Genomic DNA, 26,503 nt, shown 5'->3' with positions numbered 1-26,503 from the left:
ACTCACTTAACAAATGTCTCACTTAACAGCAGAAATTTTGGGCTCCGTTGTGGTTGTAAGTCGAGGACTACTGTATATCTCTATCTCTATACACATACACACACATTGAAGTTCTTTTTATTATTTCTCAATTGTAGAAAAAAAGGAGAGTTTAACTTCTAAAGAGAGTTTAACTTTTAACTTTTCCCAAATCCCTTGGGAGTTGGGCGGCATAGAAATGCGATAAATTAAATTAAATTAAATTAAATAATAGCCACCTGGCATTCTGAAGCCAAATTAGTTGGTCATAATTTCTGTTTCTGAGTGATTTTTGACATATATTAATAGCCCGCATGGCAACACCACAAGCTGTTATATCTTAGTTTCTCAGAATTTCTCTTTTCTTTCTTCATAGAAAGCTAAATGACACCGAGAGCTGCCTAAAATTAAATAGTGAAATCTTTTCTTGCATATCAAAAAACAACTATGTAGAGTCATGTTAAATGAAAGAGTTGTGAGGGGGGAAATGCTTATTTAACTATGTAACCATGTCATTTAATGTTTTTAACATCATTTTTATATAGTCGCAATCTGATGCTTAACTATGAATCTATCAGTCATAACCTTGCTGGCTGAGATTGTTTGGAGTCACAGTCAGAACATTTGTGGAAAGCAACCACCACATATTATAAATGTGACAACAGCTACGGTATTAAGCAAATTTAGACTCACATTTGAGAATGCACTGAAGCCCTATCAGTCACCATTTCATTTATTGTTGGATTCGCCTCACTATTTACCTTGTGTGCTTATGTTATAATATACCTAGTCTGTGCACCATGTTGAGTCTCTGGGCTAGGAATGAGTTTTTAACCTCTTTGTTTTTTTGTTTTTTTTAAGTTTTTTATTTTGAAAACATTAAAAACAAGACACAAACACACAACATTTATATACATATCACTTTTCCCTACAGCTACTTCGAAGTGATCCTTTCTTACTATTTACATCTATTCACACATATTTTAACTTTATCTTATTCAACAATTTATTTTCCATCATTCTTTCTTTCGTCTAGATTGTACTTTGATCTTCAACATTTTTTCTCCCCTCTCTCCTTTATTCCTCTTTTTCATTTTTCCTATTCTCCAACCATTCATACCATCTACACCACACTTTGTAATATTCTGTATCCTCTTTCTCCTTGATTTCTTTTGTTAATTTGTCCATCTCTGCGCACTCTAAGATTTTCCTAATTAAATCTTCTTCTGATTGTAAGTTTTCCTTCTTCTAATTTTGCGCATAGATTATGCGGGCTGCTATCAGTATATGTAATATTAAATAATATATTTCCTTAGTATAGTTTTCTATGGAAATCCCTAGTAGAAACTGCTCAGGTTCTCCCTTTATTGAATTCTGAATTATTTTCTCTATCTACTTTTTAACTTTCGCCCAGAATTTCTTCGCCACTGGGCAGGTCCACCAGAGTTTTTAACCTCTTTGATGTGGATAGAAAGCACATTTATCACCCCTAAAGCCAAGAGTTTTCTCATGACAAACAGAAAAGGGGACAGTGAAATGTGTGTGAGAGTAAAAGAAAATTAGAGGAAGCCTTTTGCATCAAGTTACATTATATGCATTTCAAAGACCCTCACATGCCTGCAGCTAATAAACTATGTCACACTCAGAAAATGTTTTATCATAGATTAGATATTGCTTTTGCTCCAGCCAAGAAAGTAACCTTTCAGAGTGTTGCTAGCATAAAGTGTGTTGGGTCCCAGTGTAGCCAAGGATCATCATACCTCTGAGTGCTAACTAGGACACTCTTTCCACAGTATCATTTTCACAATATATTATGTATAATTTAATTTAAAGATAGTTTAAAACAAAAGCCAATTAAGTGCCCTAGCTCTTAATTGGATAATCCCTTGCAAAGCTAAGCAGGGTAAAACAGGATTATAATTTGGATGGGGGAACCACTAAAAATCTCCCAGCTGCAGACCAGACTGGGAAGTTCCCAAAACATCCTGGGAAAAATCAATGGCAACTGTCTTATGTATGGTTGCCAAGGAAACTATATGGTTGTGTCTGTGAAGTCACCAGCAGTTGAGTTCAATTCAAGTTAGTCTTTATTTTTTCACCTAAATATGGAAAAAGAAAAGAGTTTTATGCAATAGCATTCAATAGAGACTGCTAAACAGCTAGTCCTCAATGTATGTCCACAACTGAGCCCAAAATTTATGTTGTTAAGTGAGAAATTTGTTAAGTAAGTTTGCTCCATTTTACGACTTTTCTCCCCTCATTTGTCAAGTGAATCCCTGCAGTTCTTCAGTTAGTTGCACGCAGGGCCGGATTTTCCTATAGGCTAACTAGGCTTCAGCCTAGGGCCTCAAGATCAAGAGGGGCCTACATTCAAATTGTTAGCAAAATTAAAATTACACTTTCACTATAGGTGAAAGGGCCTCATAAGTGGAATAGCCTAGGGCCTCTTTTCATCTAAATCCGGCCTTGGTTGCACGGTTGTTAAGTGAATCTGGCTTCGTCACTGACTTTGCTTGTCAGAAGGTCGTAGGAAATCACATAACTCAGGGACATTGTAACCGTCATAAATGTGAGTCAGTTGCCAAGCCTCTGAATGTAAATCACATGACCATGGGGATGCTGCAAAGGTCATAAGTGTGAAAAATGGTCATAAGTCACTTTTTTCAGTGCCGTTGTAACTTTTAACGGTCACTAAATGAACTACCTGTACTTACTGTCTTTTGCATGTGTCTTTTTGCTCAGTCTACAAATCCTCATTAATAAGTGTTTGTTATCAACCAACATATAGTCTAACATGCATGCCAAAGTAGACTTTTGTACCCATTCTTTCATCCAAATATTTAAAGTACAGTTCCCAGAATCCTCAGCAAGAACAGCTGATCTAAGTGGTAAGCACTAGGTTGTGGAAAGATGGACTAATATATCATTATTGTTTCTATTATTTATTGTTGTTCCTATTATTATAGTCTTTGCCACAAACTATACAATGTAACCCAATGTTCCTTAACAAGCATCTTTAGGCCCTTTGAGACCATCATCCTATTAACTATCTTTGCCAACTGTATTGCACTGGCCATCTATCTGCCCATGCCTGAAGATGATACCAACAAAATGAATTCCAGACTCGTAAGTCACTCCAGTTTCTTTTACTCACTTTTTTTTTTGCCACTGTTAAACTATATAGAGCATGCTAGCTGAGGAATTCTGGGAGTTGAAGTCCACACATGTTAAAGTTGCTAAGGTTGAAAAACCCTGTTTAAAATGTGCTGGAGAACAGACTACTGTATTTCTTTGGAGCAGGGCAAAATAGAATGGTATTTTCTTTTCACTAGCAGAGAAGGAAACATGTTTAAATGTTGAGGTTTGAACTGTGTATCAGTAAAACCTGAGGGAAAGCTTGGGGGGCTTTCTAAAGAATTTTTGTGTTTATTTTTTTTAAAGTTTCATAATAACTAGGGATATTGGTTTCAGAGGATGTATGGATTTGTGTAGTTATGTGCAAATTTGGGACAGAGAGGGACATTTTTTTATTATTTTTTCACCCCCCCTTCCGCCCCCCCCCCCACTAAGGATAGGAGTAAACCATCTTAGGTACAAAATGACTTGTCCAAAGATCCATAGGACTTTACTCTTATATAGCTTTGGGTGTGGGGGAGCATCAGTGGTTTTACTATCTGCAGTAGTATTCATTGTCCCTTGATTTCATCCTTCCTTTGTTCACTAGCATTTGGGAGCAGGTGTGCAGATGTTTTATATAACTGCTTGCATACTTTTTTTTTGAATTGCAAAATAGGCTAATGTTTTTCATTTGGAAATGTGTTGTGTGGGGTTTTTTTCCCTGCTTATCTTCTCATCTTTCCTATTCAGTATCGAAATAACATTTTTCCTAGGTATATACAGAGAGGGGGAAGTTACCTATAAATGTAGATTGAAAAAGAGAAACCCGGTTGAATTCTACCAGATGGAAAGATTTAATTTGGGAGATTTAATGAAAGGGAGTCTTGCATTTGGCTTGTCGTGTTGAAAACTACATGTCAACTTATCGCTTCACTGTCCTTAGCATTAAAATAAGCCTTTTGTTAAAATTGAGTAGTGGGGCCTAATTTTCTGTGCCGTACCAAATACTGTCTTTATATGGAAGGATGATGCCTTCATATATTTGAGGTGGACTCTTGCTCATATGGCAGTCGTGATTTTGAGGCAGGGAAAAGATGCACAGAGCATGTCTAGAGATTACCACCAAATGCTTCTCCATTGGAGCACCCTCCTCCCCTTACACTAATCTGTACAAGGTGTGTTCACAGGGCTGGCTATAAAAGGTTTTGCTTCAGATATCAGCATATATATTGCAACAGAACTCTGGAGTACAATATTATAATAGAGCAGCCAAAATATTTGGAATGGGTATAAGGAAGGATGCAATGAAAAAACAGTAGGGTAGAAAGTATGTAAGGATCCAAATTCAGGCTGTTATATTGACACATTGAAATGGAAAGATCATGGAAGATTTATTGCAATAGAATATGAGACGGGAACAATTGATGATGTTCCATCATCACCTTCATCTCAAAGAAAAAAGAAAAGAAAGTAAACATAGAGACATAACTCATACTCAACCAAGAACTGTAACTCGCTACCATAATTGCTTGGTTTGTGGTCTGCTAAACCATTGCTTATAACTTAGCGCTATGAGGACTTAGCACTTTTTAGGAAGAAAAGATATTTGCATCTGGTGGCACCCTCTTGATTTTTTTAGAAACATTGGCATAGGAAAGAGATGAGCTGAGTGTGCACCACTGACCAGCAATGCTATGCAAGCTATTTAAAGGCACAGGGGACCTATTTAAGATCTGTCCACCAACTCAGCTGAGAAAACCAAACTAGGTTGCATGGAGTTCCTGGAAATGCTGACTCAGAGGGTCTAGCAGCTAAGAAGCCATCACAAACTAGAAAAAAGCCCTCCTTACTTGGAAGAGGAAATAGCAAGGGGCGAGGGGGACCCACCGTCTCATTCTTAACTCTCCCTAATTATTGCCAGATTGTGTCTGCTTTCTTCTTTGTTACACTTCTGGTAACAGTCGCTCAGGAGATGATTAGATACGACAAGCATCTTCTCTGCCCTTCTGTTAATTCAAACTGTTGAGTAGTCAAAGCTACTGTATAATTGACTGTTTTAGCAGATATTTCCCCCCCTAGGAATTAGTTCAGTAACCTTTTTATTTGTTTATATTTATTGTCAAATTTATACAAAACAAGTGACTTCAGACAGAGTACAACAAAGCTAGGAAATAGTTAGTGAATGCTAAACCGCAACCACTATTTTTATTATTATTATCATTAAAACATTGCTAACTATAAAAATGAAATTAAAAAGAGGAATTATTGGGCAAAGGATTATTAATAATAACAAAGCCATGTCAATAATTCACCGGTCCCCTGAAGTTCTCAGAGCTGATGGCACAACCAGGTCTTGAAGGACTTCAGAATGTCAAAAGTAATGAAACCAACCTCATTTCAAGGGGGGAAGATATTCCATAACATGTGTAAGAGCAGAAAAGGCCTGCTGCCTAGGGCCCACCAAATGTCGCTCCCTAGCCAATGGAACCCATGCCCTTTCTTCTGGATCTAGTGCAGAGGTGGATTTCAGCAGGTTCTGACCAGTTCTGGAGAACCGGTAGAGGAAATTTTGAGTAGTTCGGAGAACCAGTAAATACTACCCCTGACTGGCCCCGCCCAGTGGTGGTTTTCAATTTTTTTTTTATTACCAGTTCTGTGGGTGTGGCTTAGTGGGGCGTGGTATGGCTTGGTGGGCATGGCAGGGGAAGGATATTGTAAAATCTCCATTCCCTCCCAATCAGCTGGTACTTGGGAGGCAAAGAATAGATGGGGGCGGGGCCAGTCAGAATTTTTACTACCGATTCTCTGAACTACTCAAAATTTCTGCTACCGGTTCTCCAGAATTGGTCAGAACCTGCTGAAACCCACCTCTGGCCCTACCCCCATCTATTCTCTGCCTTCTGAGTCCCAGCTGATTGGGAGGAAATGGGGATTTTGCAGTAACCTTCCCCTGGAGTGGGGAGAGAATAAAGATTTTACAGTATCCTTCCCCTGCCACACCCACCAAGCCACACCCACAGAACCGGTAGTAAAAAAATTTGAAACCCACCTCTGATCTAGTGCGACAGGTAGATGTAACCGGGGAAGAGCAATCATAAGACCTCACATAACTCCATGTCACTTCATGTTGCTCAACAGTGTCAGCTTAAATATCGAGCTAAAACTTGCCTAACCCTGAAAATGGTCCTGAATATCCTAAGTGTGTGTGGGGTGGGTGGGTGGGTGGGTTGTAGATTGATTGGGAATTGCAGCTGTAAGAAGCTGAAAGAGTCACCTGCAGCACTCTTCAGCGGTTGAAAATGGACTTGGTTTCAGTTTAGCCAGCTACTCTTTTCCTGGGTGACAGCTTCCATATCGCAACTTCTTTCATTTCTGCCAGAAATCCACACTGACTCAACACTTTAAAAAAAAAAAAAGATGTTGAGACCCTGCAGAGAAGAGCAACAAAAATGACAAGAAATCTGGACACTAAATTCTATGAAGAACAGCTAAAGGAACTAGGTATGCTTAGGTTAAGGAAGAGAAGATTGAGAGGAGACGTGATAGCAGTCTTCCAATACTTGAAGGGTTGCCACAGGGAAGAGGGCATCCATTTATTCTCCATATCACCTGAGGGCAGGACAAGAAGCAATGGATGGAAGTTCGTCAGAGGGAGATCCAACTTGGAAGTAAGGAGGAATTTCTTGACAGTGACAACGATTAAGCAGGAGAACCATTGCAGGCGGTTTTCGAGAATAGATTGGATGATCATTTGTCCAAGATGCTTTGAGGACTCCTGTCTTGGTCAGGGGTTGGACTAAAAGACCTCCAAGGTCCCTTCTTACCCTATGATTGAATAGGCACAAGAGTCCATTGGTTTCTCTACAAAGGCATGTTGCAGCTACTTTTCCTGGTTTTCTACAACTTTTTTGGGATGGGTGGGGGGACACACTTTCTGAGAGTTGATTATGGAACACAGTTTTGGAATACTTAATGTGGGAATAGTGAGATTTGGGGGAATCTAGAAGATCCTTTTTTAAATCAATATTCTCAGCTCCAAATATGCAAGGGATATTAAAGTGATCAGATTGGGCAGGATCAATTGGCAGAAATGTTTTAGGGGAAGTTTCTCATAATAGGTATGTGAAATTAGATCACCGCTTTGGGGAAGTAGAGTTTTTCTGTCTCTGTGTTTTATCTAATGGTTGTCTAGAGTTTGTGCCACCAAAATTGCCATTTTGCTACTCCTGGGGGTTTTCTTCTGTCACAGAAATAAGTTTTGTGAGTTATATAGCATTTACATCTCAGAGTTTGATTAAAAACTCAATTTTAGTACAGTGTGTCAACTGAGTTTTGTATTTACTATTTTCTATTCCTATTTTTCATAACTAGATTCACTGTTAATTTGGATCAGAAAGTGTTTTATAGTAGGATAGTGTTTTTTATTTAGCTGTGTACTTTAAGGTTGATGTAAAATCATAATGTCATGATTTAAACTGTAAGAACATACTATAGACCAGGGGTCACCAACCTTTCGGACCTCAGGGACCACTAAACTCATAATTTTAAATCCCGCGGACCACTAATATGATCTGCCTAATGACTGGCTCGATGGCCGTGGCTCGTGGTCATGTGACTGGGTAGGCATGGCCAACTCGATGTTACTCACAGAGAAGGATGCTTTACCAGCCTCTACTCGCCCCTCCCCTCCCAGCCACTCCTCACCTCCCTGCCCGGCCTCCTTAGGGCCCCAATAGGAAGCAGTTGGAACTAAGCAGCCACCATGAGAAAGAGTTGACAAAACAGGTCAGTTCAAATTGGATCTGACAGAGAAGGAGGCTCAGTAGAAGCACCTCACTGAGGACTATGAGCATAGGCTTTCCAAGCAGAGGGAAGACCTGCGGGAGTGCAAGGCCAGGTACAGGTGCCTGGAGGCTCAGTGGGCTGAGATGATCAGCAAAGTTCCAGGCCATGATGCAGTCCCACTGGAACAAGGTCCTCCGGCTCTTCGCCACCAGCACCACTTCCCTCCAGCCTTTGCCCAAAGCCCCACACCAGGAGGCTTAAGCAGACCCCAAGTCGGAATTTCTGCCCCGCTCCAACCCACACAAAAAGACCCCAAAGGGGGAGATTCTCTGCAGCAACACAAATGTTCATTATCTGTCCCAGGGGCGGTAGTTTGAGGACCCCTGATTTAGTGCAATATAAAAAATGTAAATAATTTTTCTGCAGACCACCAAATTTTCTGGTGGACCACCACTGATCCAGGGGACCACCAGCTGGTGACCGCTGCTGTAGACTGTAGTGGTGCAGTGGTTAGACTGCAGTATTGCAGGCTAATTCTGCTGACTGCCGGCAGTTTGATCCTGATCGGCTCAAGGTTGACTCAGCCTTCCATCCTTCCAAGGTCGATAAAATGAGGACCCAGATTGTTGGTGGCAATATGCCGACTCTATAAACTACTTAGAAAGGGCTGTAAAGCACTATGAAGCAGTATATAAGTCTAAGTGCTATTGCTATTGTATATTTATGATTGTCATACATATACGCAACCAGAGCATATTAGTATGAGTAAATGTAAATAATGTCATATTATATGATCTGCTATCTGTAAAGTAATACAAGATGCCTTGGCTATGTTCTCATGTCATATTAAACCAGCATTCTCCAATATGGTTATTAAAACATTCCACTTTCTGTTAATTTCTGTTCACTGTTTCATCCTTATATTGTGTTATCTTAACTATACTAAACAAAATTTGTCAGTGTGGGTGACAGAAAAGGGAAGCAAAGACTTCTGTTTGCAACTACATTAGAGGAATACAAAACCTTGACATTGAAGCTTATTCAAATGTGACTTCCAAACATGGTCTTTGTTGATTTGCAAATAACTGCTAATAATAAACAAGAGCATTTGCAATTGTTTTCCATGGGAGAAAGCTAAATCGGCAATGTATTTTCCAATGCATTAAAAAAAAAATATTTGTCATTATGTAATAGCAATGGAACAATACTTAACCATGGCATCTATAAAAGGGCAGATCCACAGATGAAACCAAAGAAGGGTCTGGAGCTATATTCAGTATATACTGCATTCAATCTTAACAGTTCTCATGTGCTATAATTTTTTTAAAAATACAAGGAATTAAGATTTCAGCAGCAGAATTTTAATACTTTATATATATTAACACAAAATAGTTTGTCATGAAAGCGACTGCCTAAGGCTCCTGGATTGGGGCCGAAAGGCGAAAAGGATGCAGTATGCTCCTTCCCATATTTGGGTAGACCAGGTTGCATCGATAGAAAATACACACACACACACACACACACACACACACACACACACACACACACATATTTCTTATGAGGTAGACAGAAAATAATATGTAAACTGGTCCAGGCAACAAACTTGGACATTTGGAATATTGTGTCCAGTTCTGGAGACCTCACTTAAAAAAGCTACTGATAAGATTGAGTGAGTCCAGAAACAGGCAACAGAAATGGTGCAAGTTCTGAAGGACAAAACCTATTAGGAGAGATTGCAGGAATTGAATATGTACAGCCTGAAGAATAGAAGGGAAAGGGTGACATGATTGAATCCTTTAAATATACTAAGAATGTGAATAAGGTTCTAGAAGGCAGTATTTTCAATATTAAGCAAAAATCAAGAACAAAGGGGCATAACCTCAAACCAACAGGAGAGGAGTTCAAAAGTAATGTTAGAACATATTACTTCACAGAAAGTGTAGTGGAAGCTTGGAATCAACTTTCAACGGAGATAGTGGTTCATTCATCAATAACTGAGTTTAAACATATCTGTCAACTAACAAAGACTAGGAAGTAAAATAAAACTTTAAAATAAAAAATAAAAATGATAAACAATAATTGCAACAATATCTGTAACACCATCTAATATCCATATCTGCCTCTCCTAGGTTCTTGGGAAGGACTTGATGGGCAAACAAAGTGCCAAATCCAGCCTGAACATCTGGCTGACTGTGTGATGAACCCTAAACAAACAAACAAATAAATAAAACCACCAAAAAACTCTCAAAGGGCAGATTCCATGGACCACTAGGTCTTTTTCTACTGTCAGTTTTCTGTGTTTCTATTTGTAAGGCTTCAGAAGCTTATGTCTTTTAAAGCTCAAAACAATGACTGATGTTACTTGTAGAGAAATAAAGAAATGTTTTTCAAGCAGCATAGTATACAAGCAACCTAAATAAAACTATAATGTATATTACTAATATTGTACAACTTTCCCCTCTTTTTTTCTGTATCTTGCAGGAGAAGCTAGAATACTTCTTCCTGATAGTATTTGCCATTGAGGCAATGCTAAAGATAATTGCCTATGGGTTTCTATTCCATGCAGATGCTTACCTCCGAAATGGCTGGAATGTGCTGGATTTTACGATAGTCTTTTTGGGGTAAACAAAGTCATTTTATTCAAGCCTCTCTGTGGTGGAGGGAAAACCAAGTAAAGTAAAATTATTCAAATGAAGTTTATTTTTGAAAACTTGCATAGTACACTGTAAGTTATTAACAAACAATTTAATTGTTATGTACCTCTAGTGAACTGTGTTCCAGTATTATTTGGTTTTTTTGTTCTCTGTGGTTTGATTCTTTAGTATTTTGCTTCTTTATAGCTTATTATTGTCAACCAGAGCCAGTTTGGTGAGTGTCAGAAACTGAGAGACTGGGAATTCTAGTCCCACCTTAGACACAGAGATGATATTGGGTCAGTCATGTTCTTTCAGCTCTAGGATAGCCTCCTTCTGATATCTTGCCAAGAAAATTGCAGGGACTTATCTAAGCACTTGCCAGGGGTCAACATTGACTCGAAGGCATACCCACATCCATTCTTTAATGTACATTTTATATTTGTGTGTGCAAGTGTATATGTGTGTGTGTGTGTATCAAAGATTATAATACAGATTGATCTGCCTATCTATAAATGCATTCATAAAAACAGGAATAGCAAGTTGCTTATTCTTCTGTTTTAATAGATAACATTGAATCTGAGCAAGGGAGCAATCTAGCCCCAAGTGAATCATGTAGCAGAAATTTGTAGCCTTGGTGGGTCAGCTGAATCCTATGGGAACTTTCCCCTCCCCCCATTCAATAATTCCCAATCTGGGGATTCTGGCCGTCACTGGAGAATAGCCACCCTCCCCATCCATTGATGATGGGAGCTGCTGCAGTACAAAATCATCCCAAACCAACATTTTCTCTGACTCAAAGCAAAAAAAGAACTTTTATCCAGTATATACATTCTGTATTCAGTCTCTTATCGGTACACTACAAAGATGGATACAGGTGGTCATTTTCTGCATGAGTCATTTAGCTTACCATAGGACACAAACAATAAAAAGCTGACTCTGCTACCTTTTTTCCTATAAAGCCACTATCAAACAGAAAACATATTAAAGTACCCACATAGGAACAGAGAGCAAACTATATATTTTTGCCGTGCAGCTTTCTACTATGTAAATGAAAGCTATTTCTGCCACTTCATCAAAATGACCTTTGGTTGAACAAGGTCTGCTAACCCGTTTGACATGATGTAGAATAACCTCATTAATCAGTTACAGTTTTTCAAAGGAAAAGATAAAAGGAAAATTCTATTGCTTCTACTGGAGGAAAATCTTTCATCCATATAGCCCAACTTTTAATATTTTAGTTTCCTCTGGTGACTTCTACATTATTCCCACCTTGTACTTTTTCACTCTCCATTTCTTCTGAAGGGTCTTCACAGTGATCTTGGAGAGAATCAGTTTGATGGAGAGCGCTCTCCTTAGCGGGCAAGGTGGTTTTGACGTCAAAGCTCTGAGGGCATTTCGAGTCCTGCGGCCATTACGTCTGGTGTCAGGAATACCAAGTGAGTAAAATGTCCTTGGTCTTTGATAAATGGGTGGCTGTAGGAAGCCAAAGCAGTGGTGAAAGGATACAATTCCTGTGAGTCATTTCACCTGAGAAATAATATATTAATATAAATATGTTGTCACTTGAACTTATTTCTGGAAATTAGGAGGCAAATAGATGTAGCCCAAAGGAGATAGTGTTAAAACTGTGCCATTTTCTTATTGTATTCATTTGCTCCGAAATTCAACAAAAGTCCAGCCTTGCAACCTAAACTAAGAATTAGCCCTGTTGACAAGTTCTTATGAGACTCTGAAATATTGATTGATTGATTGATTGATTGATTGATTGATTGATTGATTGAATGAATGAATTTATTTGCCACCCATCTCTAGGAGGCTGTGTTCAGTAGTTTTAAGACTTGGCAAGCAGAGGAAGAAACCAATAAGCAAGTGGCATCTTATTCATCACATAGGATTGCATAATGGTGGCCAAGACCAGACAATATTGCCTTACACTAGAATTAAAATATGTTAAATTATGGAGAACATACTGACTTCAAGATGTTCTATTTCAATTTCACACAATGAGTGTGAAAGATGGAAGCTCTACTCCAGAAACATATAGGGAATCAAAACTGAAATCTTATGATATAGAAATGAAACTGGTTTAAGATGCTTTCTGACGAGAACAGGTTCAGGTCTCATAGCAATAGATCTGTTGGGTCTGTTGCTATGAGATTTAGCATATCATCTTGTATTAGTTACCACAGAGAATGTTACAGGGCATTTTAAAGTTGTCAGTGGGGTCAAATAATAATATATGATAGTAACTGTAAATTCAGAAGATATACTGAACAACCGGTTGTCTTCCTTTCTGTTTTAGGTCTGCAAGTAGTACTGAACTCCATTATCAAGGCTATGTTGCCACTATTCCATATTGCTGTACTTGTCGTCTTCATGCTTATTATCTATGCCATAGTGGGCCAGGAGCTCTTCAAGGGCAAAATGCACAAGACCTGCTATTACAATGGGACAGGTATGGAATGTGCTGCTTAATGTAATCATAATGAATTAAATATAGGAAATATGTAGATTGACTCCTCTGATTCTGGTATCTCTGCATGAAGATAAGTGTGAAATGACTACCTCTGAAACTCAGTTTCAGTTAGAACTAGAGACTAAACACATATTGAGATGTATGGATACAAAGAGGTATGAGCCATTCTTCAAAGAGTCTCATATTTGCCTCTCTGTTTCCTTCCTCAGATATCTTGGCCACTGTGGAACGTGAAAAGCCAGCTCCATGTTCTACCTCAGGCCATGGACGCCCCTGCACTATTCCTGGTTCTGAGTGCAGGGGCCCATGGGCGGGGCCCAACCATGGCATCACTCACTTTGATAACTTTGGGTTTGCTATGCTGACTGTCTACCAATGTATCTCCATGGAGGGGTGGACTGAAGTTCTTTACTGGGTAGGTTGAGCATGAATAATATTTATCAGATTGGTCAGATTGATCATGTTGCAGATTGCCTCCAGAAGTTGTAAATGCTCCAACACTGGAGGTTTTTAAGAAAAGATTGGTTAACCATTTGTCTGAAGTGATGTAGGGTATCCTGCGTAAGCAGGGGGTTGGACTAGAAGACCTCCAAGGTCCCTTCCAACTCTGTTATTCTATTCTATTCTATTCTATTCTATTCTATTCTATTCTATTCTATTCTATTCTATTCTATTCTATTCTATTCTATTCTGATAATAGAATATGAAGCTGTGGGATGAGCTTATTGGATAACCCTGTACTTTGCATCTTGAGTTTGAGAAATAAATGATCCCCTTTCCCAAAGTTGCATATGATTTGAGTACTTTCATATCCTAGCTACAATAATTCCTGGCTGTAAAAAATCCAATAATGAAAAATGATGCCACAATTCAGTTAACCGAAGTTCTGTGGTTGCCTTCCTCTAATGCATGTCCACTAATGTTGTGGTAAAAGTAGGAGAAAGAAGGAGTTATTTATAAAAAAATAATAAAGGCAGGATTTTAAAAAATCTCACTTTTGTTTGATTTGTCTCCCCATACTTTTCCTGGAAAGCTAGTGGAGATTTTTCAAAGGTGGGAATAATGATGATTTTAGTAAAACAGCATCTACTATTCTGTTTTGTTTTAGGTGAATGATGCCATTGGGAATGCGTGGCCTTGGATCTACTTTGTCAGCCTCATCTTACTTGGGTCCTTTTTCATACTTAACCTGATCCTGGGTGTGCTCAGTGGGTAAGCAATTTTCAGAAACAAGAGCAATTTTCAGAAGCAATCTTTTCTGACACATTTCTCACAAGCTGCTTTTGTTCTTAATGATTTTTGACCAGAAATAGATGGACACAGCTGTTGCTACATATCTCAGCAAATCCATTCTCAGAAGAAAAAAAAATCATTTAAATTCTACTTGTAAAATGGTAAAATTACCCCTATGTTCTTTCAATCTGAGTCAATAGATGGGGCAGGAGGCCTTGTGCTTAAATGAATGGCCCAAAAAAACACTTCTTGTTTTTTTTTAATATTCAAAGTTGGCCTCATGACAGGAAAGGATGCTTTATTAAATTCTCATTTTTTGTGATTTTTTTTTTAAATTATTGTCTAAATAGCCAAGATTTCTCTAACTTTCTGAAGAGACTTGTCTCCATTTACTTCTTTATTTGTAATTTACAAGTACTGACATGAAAATCAGATTGAATAGTTCAAATGAAGGGAAAGCTCTTGAAATGAAAATGTAGGCCCAAAGGTTATCTAATTATTTATGATGGGAAATCTGAAAGTTCTGATTTGATTGTGGGATATTTTCCACACAAGTAAAAGTGGGGCATTTTCATTATGTGTTTTGAATCTAAAATTCAATGACTTGCCTAAGGGTGTCCCTTTCTCACGGGCTTAACTGCTGTGCTATGCATTGCTAGTGCTCATCTGAGTTTATTCCAGGGAGTTCACCAAGGAGCGTGAGAAAGCTAAATCAAGAGGTACCTTCCAGAAACTGAGGGAGAAGCAGCAATTGGAAGAGGATATGAAAGGCTACATGGACTGGATCACTCATGCAGAAGTCATGGACAATGACCGGATACGCGGTGAAGGTACTGTGTTCCTTCAGCAGGATTGCCCAACTAGCTTTCTAGTATGGACCAGAGCATTCTTCAATGAAGCTTCTAATTACAGGAACTTCCAGAACAAGCTGCTTGCTTAAAAAGCCTAACTAAGCAACATAACCATTCTGAAATGCAGCAAGAATGGTGACATTGGAAAAGGATATGAAAATGAATAACAAAAACGTGGCTTAAGTTATGGTGTTTGCAAATATCCACACTTGCCTTTTAGGTCAACTATTGATGTCATCATGAGACTGATCATTATTATTATGATAGATAGATAGATAGATAGATAGATAGATAGATAGATAGATAGATAGATATATTCAACAGAGTTTTATTTATTTATTTATTTATTTATTTATTTATTTATTTTATTGTTGAGTACGTATTGAATACTATATATAAGTATAAGCATGAATGGAATACATAAAATGAATACAGTTAAAGGGAACATTAGGACAGGGACGGTAGGCACGCTGGTGCTCTTAGGAATGGGGTGAGATCAACAGTAGCCAGTCTAAGGTTAAAATTTTGGGGCTTTTGGGATGAAACCACAGAGTTCCAGGCATTGGAACACTCTGTTGCTGAAGTCATATTTTCTGCAATCGAGTTTGGAGCGGTTCACTTTAAGTATCTATTATGTGCTCGTGTATTGTTGCTGAACTCTGCAACATTTGTTAACATAAATTTCTACTTCTGTAAATAATCTATAGCTCCATTAATTAATTTTCAAGTGTCTTACCTTTGTTTAAATTTCATAGGAATGAGGTCATCAGATGAAGGTGGGTCAGAGACAGACAGCCTATATGAGATTGAAGGCATGAATAAATGGATTCTCTTCTTGTAAGTAGAGGCATTAAATTATAAGTAAATTCATGTTCTGTAGTTTGGTGTTACATAAATCAAATCATTTTGAAGAACTCTTTAACTTAATCTCTGGAAAACCATTACCTGTGGAAAATTTGCATATTTTTGATGAAGAAGTAAATGATACATACAATATGCTTGGATAATAGCATTGGTTTAAAAGTTTCCTACTTATAATGGGGGCAAGTACCGTAATACATATTTGAAACTTGGTGCCATAGCACACCTGCTTACAAAATTGATTCTCTTGACAATGTTTCTCAAACTTGGTGAGTTTAAGTCAGAGGTCTTCAAACTTGGCAGCTTTAAGACTTGTAGACGTCAACTCCCAGAATTCCCTAGCCAGCATAGGCTGACTGAGAAATTCTGGAAGCTGAAATCCACACGCCTTAAAAATTGCCAAGGTTGAGAAACACTGCAAAGATCTGGGATTCAGATGTCTTTTCTTTATAGGGAAATAGATCTAACTGCCCTTATCCTTGTTTTAAATCTCTTCTAGTCGGCACTGGCGACGATGGAACCGTCTTTTTCGCAGAAAATGCCGTGAAATTGTTAAGTCAAATTTTTTCTATTGGGCAGTGATCTTGATTGTTGGTTTGAATACTATCTCCATAGCTACCGAGCATCATGATCAACCTGATTGGCTGACCCATGCCCAAGGTGAGCTGGGCATTTAGTTTCTCAGTACTTTTCAGATTCTGATTAAAAGCAGGGAAGTGTGACATTGTCTGTTCAAACTGTAACTTCTCGTGAAATTCTATTCCTCCCCCCCCATGAACTGGCCTCATATCTATTAACCATATTCTCATAGCACTTTTGATTTATTTGCTGTTCTGTCACCAGTTGCAATATATTCAGTTTTATTTTAAAATAAATCTTCTCGTCTCTACTTCTCCATCCTCTTGTACTTTTGGCCAAAAAATAATACTTCCAGTTTCATGTGTGTCTTCCCATGATGAGAAGCATAGGATTAGTCTTCAATGAACTCTAGCTCTTCTCCTCAATCCCCAAAAGAAGAACTGGGGGGGGGGGTCTGCAGAGAACTATTAAAATGACAACAGGCAGAGCATCAATCACATCATCATGAGTGGCATTGTGACTTTATTTTGGCTCTGTGGACTTGAGCATTTGAGGAACACCTGATGGCCAGGACATATCCTATCCATTCATCACTAGTGAAGCTTTTCTGCTTACAGATGTGGCTAACCGAGTACTTCTGTCCCTCTTTGCGGTGGAGATGATTCTGAAGATGTATGCCCTGGGCCTCCGTCAGTATTTCATGTCTCTCTTCAACCGCTTTGATTGCCTTGTGGTGTGCACCGGGATCTTGGAGCTCATCCTGGTAGAGATCACTTCCATGAGCCCTCTGGGCATCTCAGTCTTGCGATGCATTCGACTACTAAGACTCTTCAAGATAACTAAGTGAGTTTCCTCTCTGGGAGAAACAGCACTGTTGAAAAACATCCCATTCATATATTATATTATTTCTAAAAATATTTCCTTAGGCTATTCCCATAAGTCTTTTTTTTTAATATGAAGTCAGAATGCACAAGGACACAGGATTTTCCATTTAGAGGGCACTTTCAGTTTGTACATTATATTGTGTTCCCTCAGTCAATGCTGAGAGTGACATTTCTGGAGTAAATAGATCAATATATTATAGCAAGGAAACTAGATAGCTAGATAGATAGACAGACAGATAGATACAGTTTTCCTTGTCATAATATATAGATCTATTTACTCCAGAAATGTGTGTGTATGTATACATTGGGGTGAAATGCTCTCGGATCGGACCAGATTGCCCGGTCTGGTAGCGATTTTGGCCGGTGGTTCGGCAATCTGGTACCAATGGTAGAGCAAAGCTCCACCCACCCACCCAGGTGTCATTACTTCCTGGTTTTAACTAGGAAGTAATGTGTTTTTACCTTCTGCGCATGCACAGAAAGTTTTGCACATGCGCAGAAGCTCTGTGCGCACACATGACATGCGCTTCTGAACCGCTAAGGAAGGTAAGTAGCTTTCACCCCTGGTATACATACATACATACATACATACCCACCCTGGACTTTTAGAAACAGCAGCATAAACTTTCTAAGAAATAACCTTAATATTGTGCTTCAATATCCTTAACATTGAAACTTGTCCATGTTACTCCTCTCTTCTCAAGTCACCTTAAATATATGCTGAGCTCTGATTTGTCTGGCCCTATAAAATTCAACAGTATAGTCAGATCCAACATGGCAGTGATGAAAATATATATGACAACTAAGGTGGTTAAATGTGCATCTTTGTAGTCAAAAGTGCTCAGCATGCCTGAATGCTAGAGAGAGGGGGAGGGGGAGGGGGAGGGAGAGGGAGAGAGAGAGATTCCTAAGTCCTTGCCCATGTATATCTATATTTTAGGACTTGTGTACTCCAAGAAATTGATTCATATTGATCCATCTAATAGAGTGAAAGGAAAACAGTTCTTCACACAATAAAAAAATGATTTTGGAGAATTCATTGCCACAAGATGCAACTGTGGTGGCTGCTAAATTGGATTGTTTTTTTTAAAAGAAAGATTATATTACTTTTTTTTTTAAAGAACAAATAGTATCTTCCTGATTTTCCTTACAGCTGAGATTACTGAGAGTCAGAACACATGATATCTCAGTTGCTGCATTTATTCTTCAGGGCATCCTAACCAGGGAAGATGATTACAGCATCTTCATATCTCATTTGAGATTAAATTAATAAAATAAATATTGAGAGAAGTGTCTTAATTTTTTCACTTGCTGCTTTATTATTACTGTTGTTATTGAAACACATTGTTAGAATTTAATTTGTCATTAAATTGATAATTTTATTTTTATGCTTGTTTTTTTATGATAAAGTATGTTTATTATCTGTGACAGACGCACAATTTAAAAGATTCCTAGTGTGAAAACAGTGATTAATTCTGCCATCCAGTCCATTAGAACCAGTGGTGGGATTTAGCCAGTTTGCACCACTTCAAGAGAACCAGTTGTTAAATTTCTGAGCAGTTTGGTGAACTGGTTGTTGGAAGAAATCATTAGGGAGAGAACTGGTTGTTAAATTAGTTGAATCCCACCACTGATTACAACCTATCAAAGGGTGGGGCTTATTGTTATGGCTGAACTGATGGTATTTGCCCCTTCCCCTCATGACAGGTAGCCTCAGATACCCCTCCATCTCTACTGGGTTCCAAGGAAGGGAGGTGATAGGAGGACTCAGACAAAAATAGTCTGTACATACTGTGCTATGCTAAGGAGCTACACTGAATATATTCCGTTCTATCTGTTAAAATAGCTACAATCTTGGATGGCCATCCTCAACTGTGAAGGCATCAATTGAGAGAACTTGCGATTCTTTCTTTTATGAACAAATAAGCTGTTAGTGGCAAGTGTAATAATACAGATAGTCCTCGACTTACAACTATTCATTTAGTGACTGTTCGAAGTTACGACATTGAAAAAAGTGACTCTTGTCTGGTTTTCACACTTATGACTGCTGCAGCATCCTCGTGGTCACGTGCTCGAAGTTCAGATGCTTGGCAACTGGCATGTATTTGTGATGGTTGCAGGGTCCCGTGGTTATGTCATCACCTTTTGCAATCTTCCGACAAGAAAAGTCAAAGGGGAAAGCCAGATTCTGTGTCACTAATTTAATGTCTGCAGTGATTCACTTAACAACTGTGGCAGGAAAGTTTGTAAAATGGTGCTTGTCTTTCTTAATAATAGAAATTTTGGGCTCAGTTGTGATCGTAAGTCGAGGACTACCTGTAGTGGATCAGAACAGTGATTTAGATCTTACTCTTCTAGATTCCTATCTTACTCTGCTAGATAACTTGGCTGATTTGCATACACTCCACACTTTCTCTGATATGATAATGAATCTTATAATCTTTCTCTTTTTTTCTAGGTATTGGACCTCGCTGAACAACCTAGTGGCTTCTCTGTTGAACTCTGTGCGCTCCATTGCCTCTCTCCTCACCCTCCTCTTCCTTTTCATGGTCATCTTTGGCCTCCTAGGGATGCAGCTTTTTGGAGGGCGATTTGATTTTGATGATACGGAAATACGACGCAGCACCTTTGATAACTTCCCCCAGGCTCTCATCAGTGTCTTCCAGGTACAGCTAAAGTCAAGGTTGTTTGGATAAAGAATCAATTTCTGAAATAAATTTGATGTCTAAGTGGGTAAATCATCAGGAAAGTAGGTTGTGGAATAATTTCTGAAATAAGTAGGACATTTGGCAGTGTCTTTGTGTGTGTATGTGTGTGTGTGTGAGAGATAGAAGGTGGGAGGGAGCGAGGGAGCAAGAGAAAAGTTGGGAGGGAGAGAGAGAGAGAGACAGAGAGCAAAATGTGACTACAATACATACAGCTTTTCTGGACAACCATAAGCCTCAATTGATATGTCTCCCCTCATTCCTCTCTGCTTTCCTTTGTTTTTCTTGGTGAAGAAAGAAAAAGTGGGAACTCAATTGGCCACTATGCAGGAAAGAGCAAAGGACTAGTAACAAAACAGTGCTTTGTCTATAGAGTGAGGAAATTCAGCAGCTGGGAGGTGGGACAAGATGGGAGTTCCCAACAATGAGAAATCATCTCTCCTAAACCCCAGAGGAAATATGGCTGAACTCATAATTAATCAATTACCCAGGCTCCAACACGCTGAAGGAGAGTTAGACATTCACTCTTGTTTGAAAGCCAAATATTTCTACATGATTTCCGGTGCTTTCAAAATATTTTGTCTCTTCCTAGGTCCTGACTGGGGAAGACTGGACCACTATCATGTACAATGGGATTATGGCTTATGGAGGGCCTGTCTATCCTGGTGTGCTGGTCTGCATTTATTTTATTGTTCTATTTGTATGTGGAAACTGTATCCTTTCTTTAAACAGTGTTCATATATTTAAATACTTGACTAGTGATGGACTGTAAGATATTCTTACAAAATATTGCCATAAAATGCAATGCAGTAATGCCCTTCTCAAAATATAGCGACCACTAACATAAATAGGAGATCCTCAGTTACTTGGAAAAATAGATTACCGTCTTCTATTTTATGCAAGTTAGTGATTCCATATGGAAGCAGGATGTGCATGGAAAAATTGCAAAGAATGTATAATTGTATCACGGGTAGGAGCTGGCTGGGGAATTCTAGGAGTTGAAGTCCACCCATCTTAAAATTGCTAAAGTTGAAAAATAATGGTTTAACATGTTCAATAGTATCAAATACTGATCAGAGTTTGATCACTGGAGGAAGACAAGTCCATATTACATATGATCATGATTTCACTTTCATTATCTGATTTGTTCTGCACACTGGCTGATTGAATGTCAGCTGTCTCTTTCCTTCGCCCTTATATACACAGTTGCTAAAATGGGGAATGGATTTTTTTTTTTGCTTTGTTTATTGTTTTGTCCATAACCATGCATGATGTTGCATGTCACATCAGGGGTGTATATGAGAAGGCCTCACCCAAGGGATGGCCTTGTCTATTCACAGTTTTGACAAAAGGAACAATATCCCACATTTTGCAATAATGGCAATATGTCCATTTCCTAAGCCCTGATTTTCTTCCAATCTTTCAGATTTGATGATATTAGAAAATTGGCTAAGTATAACCTGTTATCAAGTGAAACTTTCAGAGACTCATAGAAGTCTTGATCCATCATTTCTGTATGATGTAAATCCACACAGTAAAATTCCTTAGCTTTTCTCCCCTTCCTACGTTAGATATCTTGCTCAATGTCTTTCTGGCTATTGCTGTGGACAACCTGGCTGAGGCAGAAACATTAACATCTGCTCAGAAAGCCAAAGCTGAAGAGAAGATGTGGAAGAAAATGACCAGGTCAGTTCTTCCTTCTGCTGCTGTTTCTGACATTCATACCTTTGGGGTTCTAGACTGCTCTATGTCAACTGTTGTAACTCTAAGCTTCTTTAATACGCCTCCCCTACTCCATTCTACCTGGCTTCTCTTCCCTTTCCCCTTGCTGTTTTGGTTCTTTTCTGTAGAGGTTATCCTGAGAAATCTGAAGAAGAAAAGCTATTGTTGGCCAAGAAGCTGGAACAGAAAGCAAAGGGAGAAGGAATTCCCACCACAGCTAAGGTCAGACAAGGATGGCAGCTACCAGTGCTGCACTTCATCTCTTTAGCAATGTCTTTGTTTGTTTAGGTATTTGCATTCAGCTTTTGAAAATAAATGTTCTTTAAAAAAAAAAGAATATTTTTGTAAGAACAGACAATATTGTTATTATCTGTTCACTTCTCACTTCTCCTAATGATGAAAGTTTCTAAGATCACAAACATTTACCTAGTTTTCATTCCTTTTAAGTTAAATCCATTGTCATTTGATTATAGTTTGTTTAATAATACTGAGGCTACACAAATCTCTCTCTCTCTCTCTCTTCCTCTCCCTCTCCCTCTCCATCCATCTATCTATCTATCTATCTATCTATCTATCTATCTATCTATCTATCTATCTATCTATCTATCTAGTGCAGTGATGGCTAACCTTTCTGCCGTCATGTGTCAAAAGCGGGGGGAGTGCAGGGGGGTCATGCACGCGCGTGCCCACACCCATAATTCAATGCGCCCCACCTGCCGTATGTGGACACAGACACTACCTCCCATGCAACCCCTGCTTTTGGCACGTGGTGGCAAAGTGGGCCTGGTAGGCCCATTTTTCGCCCTCCCAAGGTTCCAGAGGCTTTCTTAAAGCCTGGGGAGGGCGAAAACGGCCTTCCCCCCCCCGGAGGCCCTCCGGATGCCGGAAATGGACCGTTTCCCGACTTCCGGTGGGCCCAGAAGGCCCGAAAATCAGCTGGCCTGCGCATGCATGCACGCTGGAGCTGAGCTAGGGCAAGGCTCACCTGTGGCACGCGGGCCATAGGTTCGCCATCACGGATCTAGTGTGTGTATGTGTGTGTGTAGCATTAAACATTCTCACACATATTCTAAAGTTTATTTCATCTTCTATCAGGTTTCTACAGAAATAGTAAGCACTGCCCTAGATTTTTTCCCCCTACTCAGTTCTACATATTTTTTTCCCTTCTGTCCCAGACTTTTTCCCAATAGGAGGCATTATCCCCAGTGCAGGGAAGAAAAACAAGGTGCATCTGATGTTGGGAATGTTAAAGGCAGCTTGTGAAAGCCATTACTGTAGTTACCCATCTTAACAAAGTGTAACACTGAGAAAGCTTGCAAGACTTATTTACAAGTTACCACTCCCATCAGATGAATTTTCCTGGGAAATGAATTCCCTGGGGATTGAATTACCCTCTTGTTTTTGATACTAATCATTTGAATCATGTTGTGACTGAGAACAGTAAATGAGAGTATGCTGGTCTTAAGGACAAAAGGATCTTTTCTGGTCACCAGGTAACCAGGACCAGCAGTTTTGTCTTCTGAGCTTTCGGACTCGTACTGGAACACATCTTCAGGGAACTTCTCTCTAGCAGAGTGTGGGCTTTGGCCTGTTCTGTGTGTGGTATTTATTTGGTGCCTGAAGTTCTCATTCACATTTTCCTCAAAGAAAGTGATTATTTTATGTAAAGGGTGACAAAATATCATTAATAAAAAATATATAGGTGTGATATGCATTTGCTATTTCATTCCAGTGACAATATTCTGGAGGGCACATTCACATCCAGCAGTCCCTTTACTTTTTATTAAAAAGCATGCAGATTTTATTGCAGGATTTCCCAAAATTTGAAGTGTACCTCCCTCCCATTGTTACCATAAACCTACCTTTCCCAACCTTTCCTTGTATTGTTTTCATTGTTCACTTGTGTTTATTTTAGTGTTTGGATTTTTAAGAGAGGTGTACCATTAAAATTTCAATAAAGAGGCATGCGACTGCAAAAAAAAATTAGGAACCCCTGCTTTATGTAATAGAATGTTATTCAATAAAACAACCATCCAATATTATACAACAAAGACATATATAAACCAAGCCATATAGTGATTTCACAAATAAGTCCATATGTATATAAAGTAGTCCTGGATGCCATTTCAATTGCATCCATTTTGATATATGGTTGCTTGTCAATCAATCCTCTTTTTTTGCTCTGCTCTTAGAGTCTCAGCCAAGTAGCACTGTTCAGCAATATTGTAATAGAGTTGCAGCACTTAATTTTCTTTTTAATTTTTCCCCTGCTTAGTTAAAAGTGGATGAGTTTGAATCAAATGTCAATGAAATCAAGGACCCATATCCTTCTGCAGACTTCCCAGGTAAGAAGATTTCAGTGCCATTTATTCTTGCCAATTCCGTCACAGGTTGAATAAAAGAGAAGGAAAGAATTTGTAATAAGTATATTACCTAACATGGCAATTAGTGTTCTTGAGTCTTAGTAGGACCTAAGACTGGAAAGTACATGGTTGTTGGAGTAGTACAAAAATAATGTTGAAAACTTTCAGGAGCTTTTTTTGAAATCTACAATTAATTACTAGCAGAAAAAAAGGTGAACATTAAGTTTTTCTGTGACTATTTTTCTACAGGTGATGATGAGGAAGATGAACCTGAAATCCCCCTGAGCCCTAGGCCACGTCCCCTAGCTGAACTGCAGTTAAAAGAAAAAGCAGTGCCCATGCCTGACGCAAGTTCATTCTTCATCTTTAGCCCAACCAACAAGTATGCCTCCTTCCTTCCTATCTTCTATCTTCCTTCCTTCCTTCCTTCCTTCCTTCCTTCCTTCCTTCCTTCCTTTCCTTCCTTCTTTCCTTCCTTCCTTCCTTCCTTCCTCCCTCCCTCCCACCCTCCCTCTCAACAAGCATATTGGTCTTCCAACTCTCTGTGAATAATAATTAAAGCTATTACCACAACCATTAAAAGTACTGAAGTGGGAGAAAACTGAATGTCCTGTAAGATGTTTACTTCTCAAATGATATTTTGATTTTCACATTTTTGATGTTTTTCTGTCAAAAATGGATAGAGTGTAAGTTCTGGAGACAGAAATAACAATGGTGCAATATCTCTCATCTCAGTATTACACAGATGGGAAGAATTATGTTAAAAATATGCTATATATTACTGAACAGCTTGGAGCTCTTAGCATGATAGTTTCTCTGCCTCTTATACAACATGGCAACTTAGCCAGTCAGATCTAACATCTGAAACAGCTCAGGAGTTTATGGATGATCACCTGATTAATTTGGGCCTATTTGTGTGAAAGTGCTTCTTTGCTGATATGACCAATCTCCTTTCAGCCTTCCCAATTTCTAGCATCAAAAGTTGGCCTCTGAGTGAATTCCTGTCTAATATCCATCATACCAATGGCTCAGAGCAGAAGATTACAATTTAACATATGTAACAATGAACCCTGAACTTTTAGTGAATCAGGATAATAAATTCTCAGGCACAACAATGTAAAATGGATTGAAGAGTGTTATGATTTTTAATGCACAATCAAAGCATGGATTCTGCTTTATATTTATCATTTTATTTATTGAATTAATTAAATTTTTACACTCCTAAAAATTCTGAGCACTTCACAGGAAAAAAAACCCACAGATACAGAATAATAAAACAATACAATAATAAAAAACAATAAAAGGTAGCACAAATCAGGCAACAAACAAACAAATCGATATTACCTGAAGAAGGAAACTTCAGTCACCCCAAAGGCCTGGGTGAAGAGCCTGGTCTTCAGGGCTCTCCGAAATACCAGCAGGGTGGAGGACAACTGGATTTCAGGGACAACTTTAGTCACTCCTACAAGGGTCAAAATCTTATGGTGATCATAAGAAGAGGAGCAGCCACCTATTGGTGGTGTAGTTATCAGACACAAAATTGTAATGCTGTACAACTCTGGTTCCTGTTTAAGAAAATTGTAAGTCAGAACAGCTCCCTTTGTAATTCCATTTCTGAACTGGATTAAAATACAAATAAAATGTAAGATGGCTGCCCCAAGACCATCATTTAATTTTTGGCCAAATAACAAATACAAATGAAATAAATTGCAATCTGGTAAACATTCCTCGCTGCTTAATACTCAGAAATTAAATCTTATCTAGTACTATAAGGGAGGCAGGGAGGCAACTTCCAGCCTCTCAGATCCTCTTTTGAAGGCTCCAGAGCTGCGTTTGACTGAACTCCCAGGAAACACCAAAATTATAGTGCAAACTTTAAGGGAATTTAAAGAACAGTAAGCCAGAAAGAAGCATAAAATCCAAGACCTACCCATATGCATGGATGTGGCCCTACCCATTAGTGACATGGAGCCCACCATTTCCTATTAAGTAAATGGTCTGTTCTTAGCATGTTCCTCTTCCTCTGTTCATATATGAACTTTCATTCAGGGGTCTTCTGATCAGAATACCAGCGTAAGCAATATATACTTAATTCTCTTTCTCCCCATGTCTTACTTTTTCCAGGATCCGGGTGCTGTGCCATAGATGTGTCAATGCCACCTGGTTCACCAACTTTATCCTCCTCTTCATTCTGCTCAGCAGCATCTCATTGGCAGCAGAAGACCCAATTCGAGCGGACTCATTCAGGAATCAGGTAAAAAGATGTAACATTT

The 26,503-nt window shown here is 38.8% G+C and overlaps 1 protein-coding gene across 3 annotated transcripts in view; it reads left to right on the top strand.

Annotated features, from left to right (window-relative positions):
- Positions 1–26,503, top strand: part of CACNA1S (calcium voltage-gated channel subunit alpha1 S) — a 74,816-nt gene that overhangs the window by 5,612 nt on the left and 42,701 nt on the right. For 2 of the 3 annotated variants that reach the window (XM_070941447.1, XM_070941448.1), the window contains exons 2-18: positions 3,039–3,144; positions 10,402–10,541; positions 11,859–11,992; positions 12,859–13,011; positions 13,242–13,447; positions 14,141–14,244; positions 14,947–15,095; positions 15,872–15,953; positions 16,477–16,637; positions 17,174–17,399; positions 19,899–20,106; positions 20,738–20,858; positions 21,717–21,831; positions 21,996–22,089; positions 24,143–24,212; positions 24,480–24,612; positions 26,355–26,484. In XM_070941447.1, the coding sequence (XP_070797548.1) occupies positions 3,039–3,144; positions 10,402–10,541; positions 11,859–11,992; positions 12,859–13,011; positions 13,242–13,447; positions 14,141–14,244; positions 14,947–15,095; positions 15,872–15,953; positions 16,477–16,637; positions 17,174–17,399; positions 19,899–20,106; positions 20,738–20,858; positions 21,717–21,831; positions 21,996–22,089; positions 24,143–24,212; positions 24,480–24,612; positions 26,355–26,484 (2,332 nt within the window). The remainder of the gene's footprint in view (positions 1–3,038; positions 3,145–10,401; positions 10,542–11,858; positions 11,993–12,858; positions 13,012–13,241; positions 13,448–14,140; positions 14,245–14,946; positions 15,096–15,871; positions 15,954–16,476; positions 16,638–17,173; positions 17,400–19,898; positions 20,107–20,737; positions 20,859–21,716; positions 21,832–21,995; positions 22,090–24,142; positions 24,213–24,479; positions 24,613–26,354; positions 26,485–26,503) is intronic. The other variant, XM_070941449.1, reaches the window with a different exon arrangement.

The sequence above is a fragment of the Pituophis catenifer genome, unplaced genomic scaffold (assembly GCF_029215685.1).
Source record: "Pituophis catenifer annectens isolate HBS135680 unplaced genomic scaffold, rPitCat1.0.hap2 SCAF_3, whole genome shotgun sequence".
Taxonomy (NCBI): domain Eukaryota; kingdom Metazoa; phylum Chordata; class Lepidosauria; order Squamata; family Colubridae; genus Pituophis; species Pituophis catenifer.
Note: the sequence above shows the minus strand (reverse complement) of the source record. Positions and strands in the feature narration are given on the sequence as shown.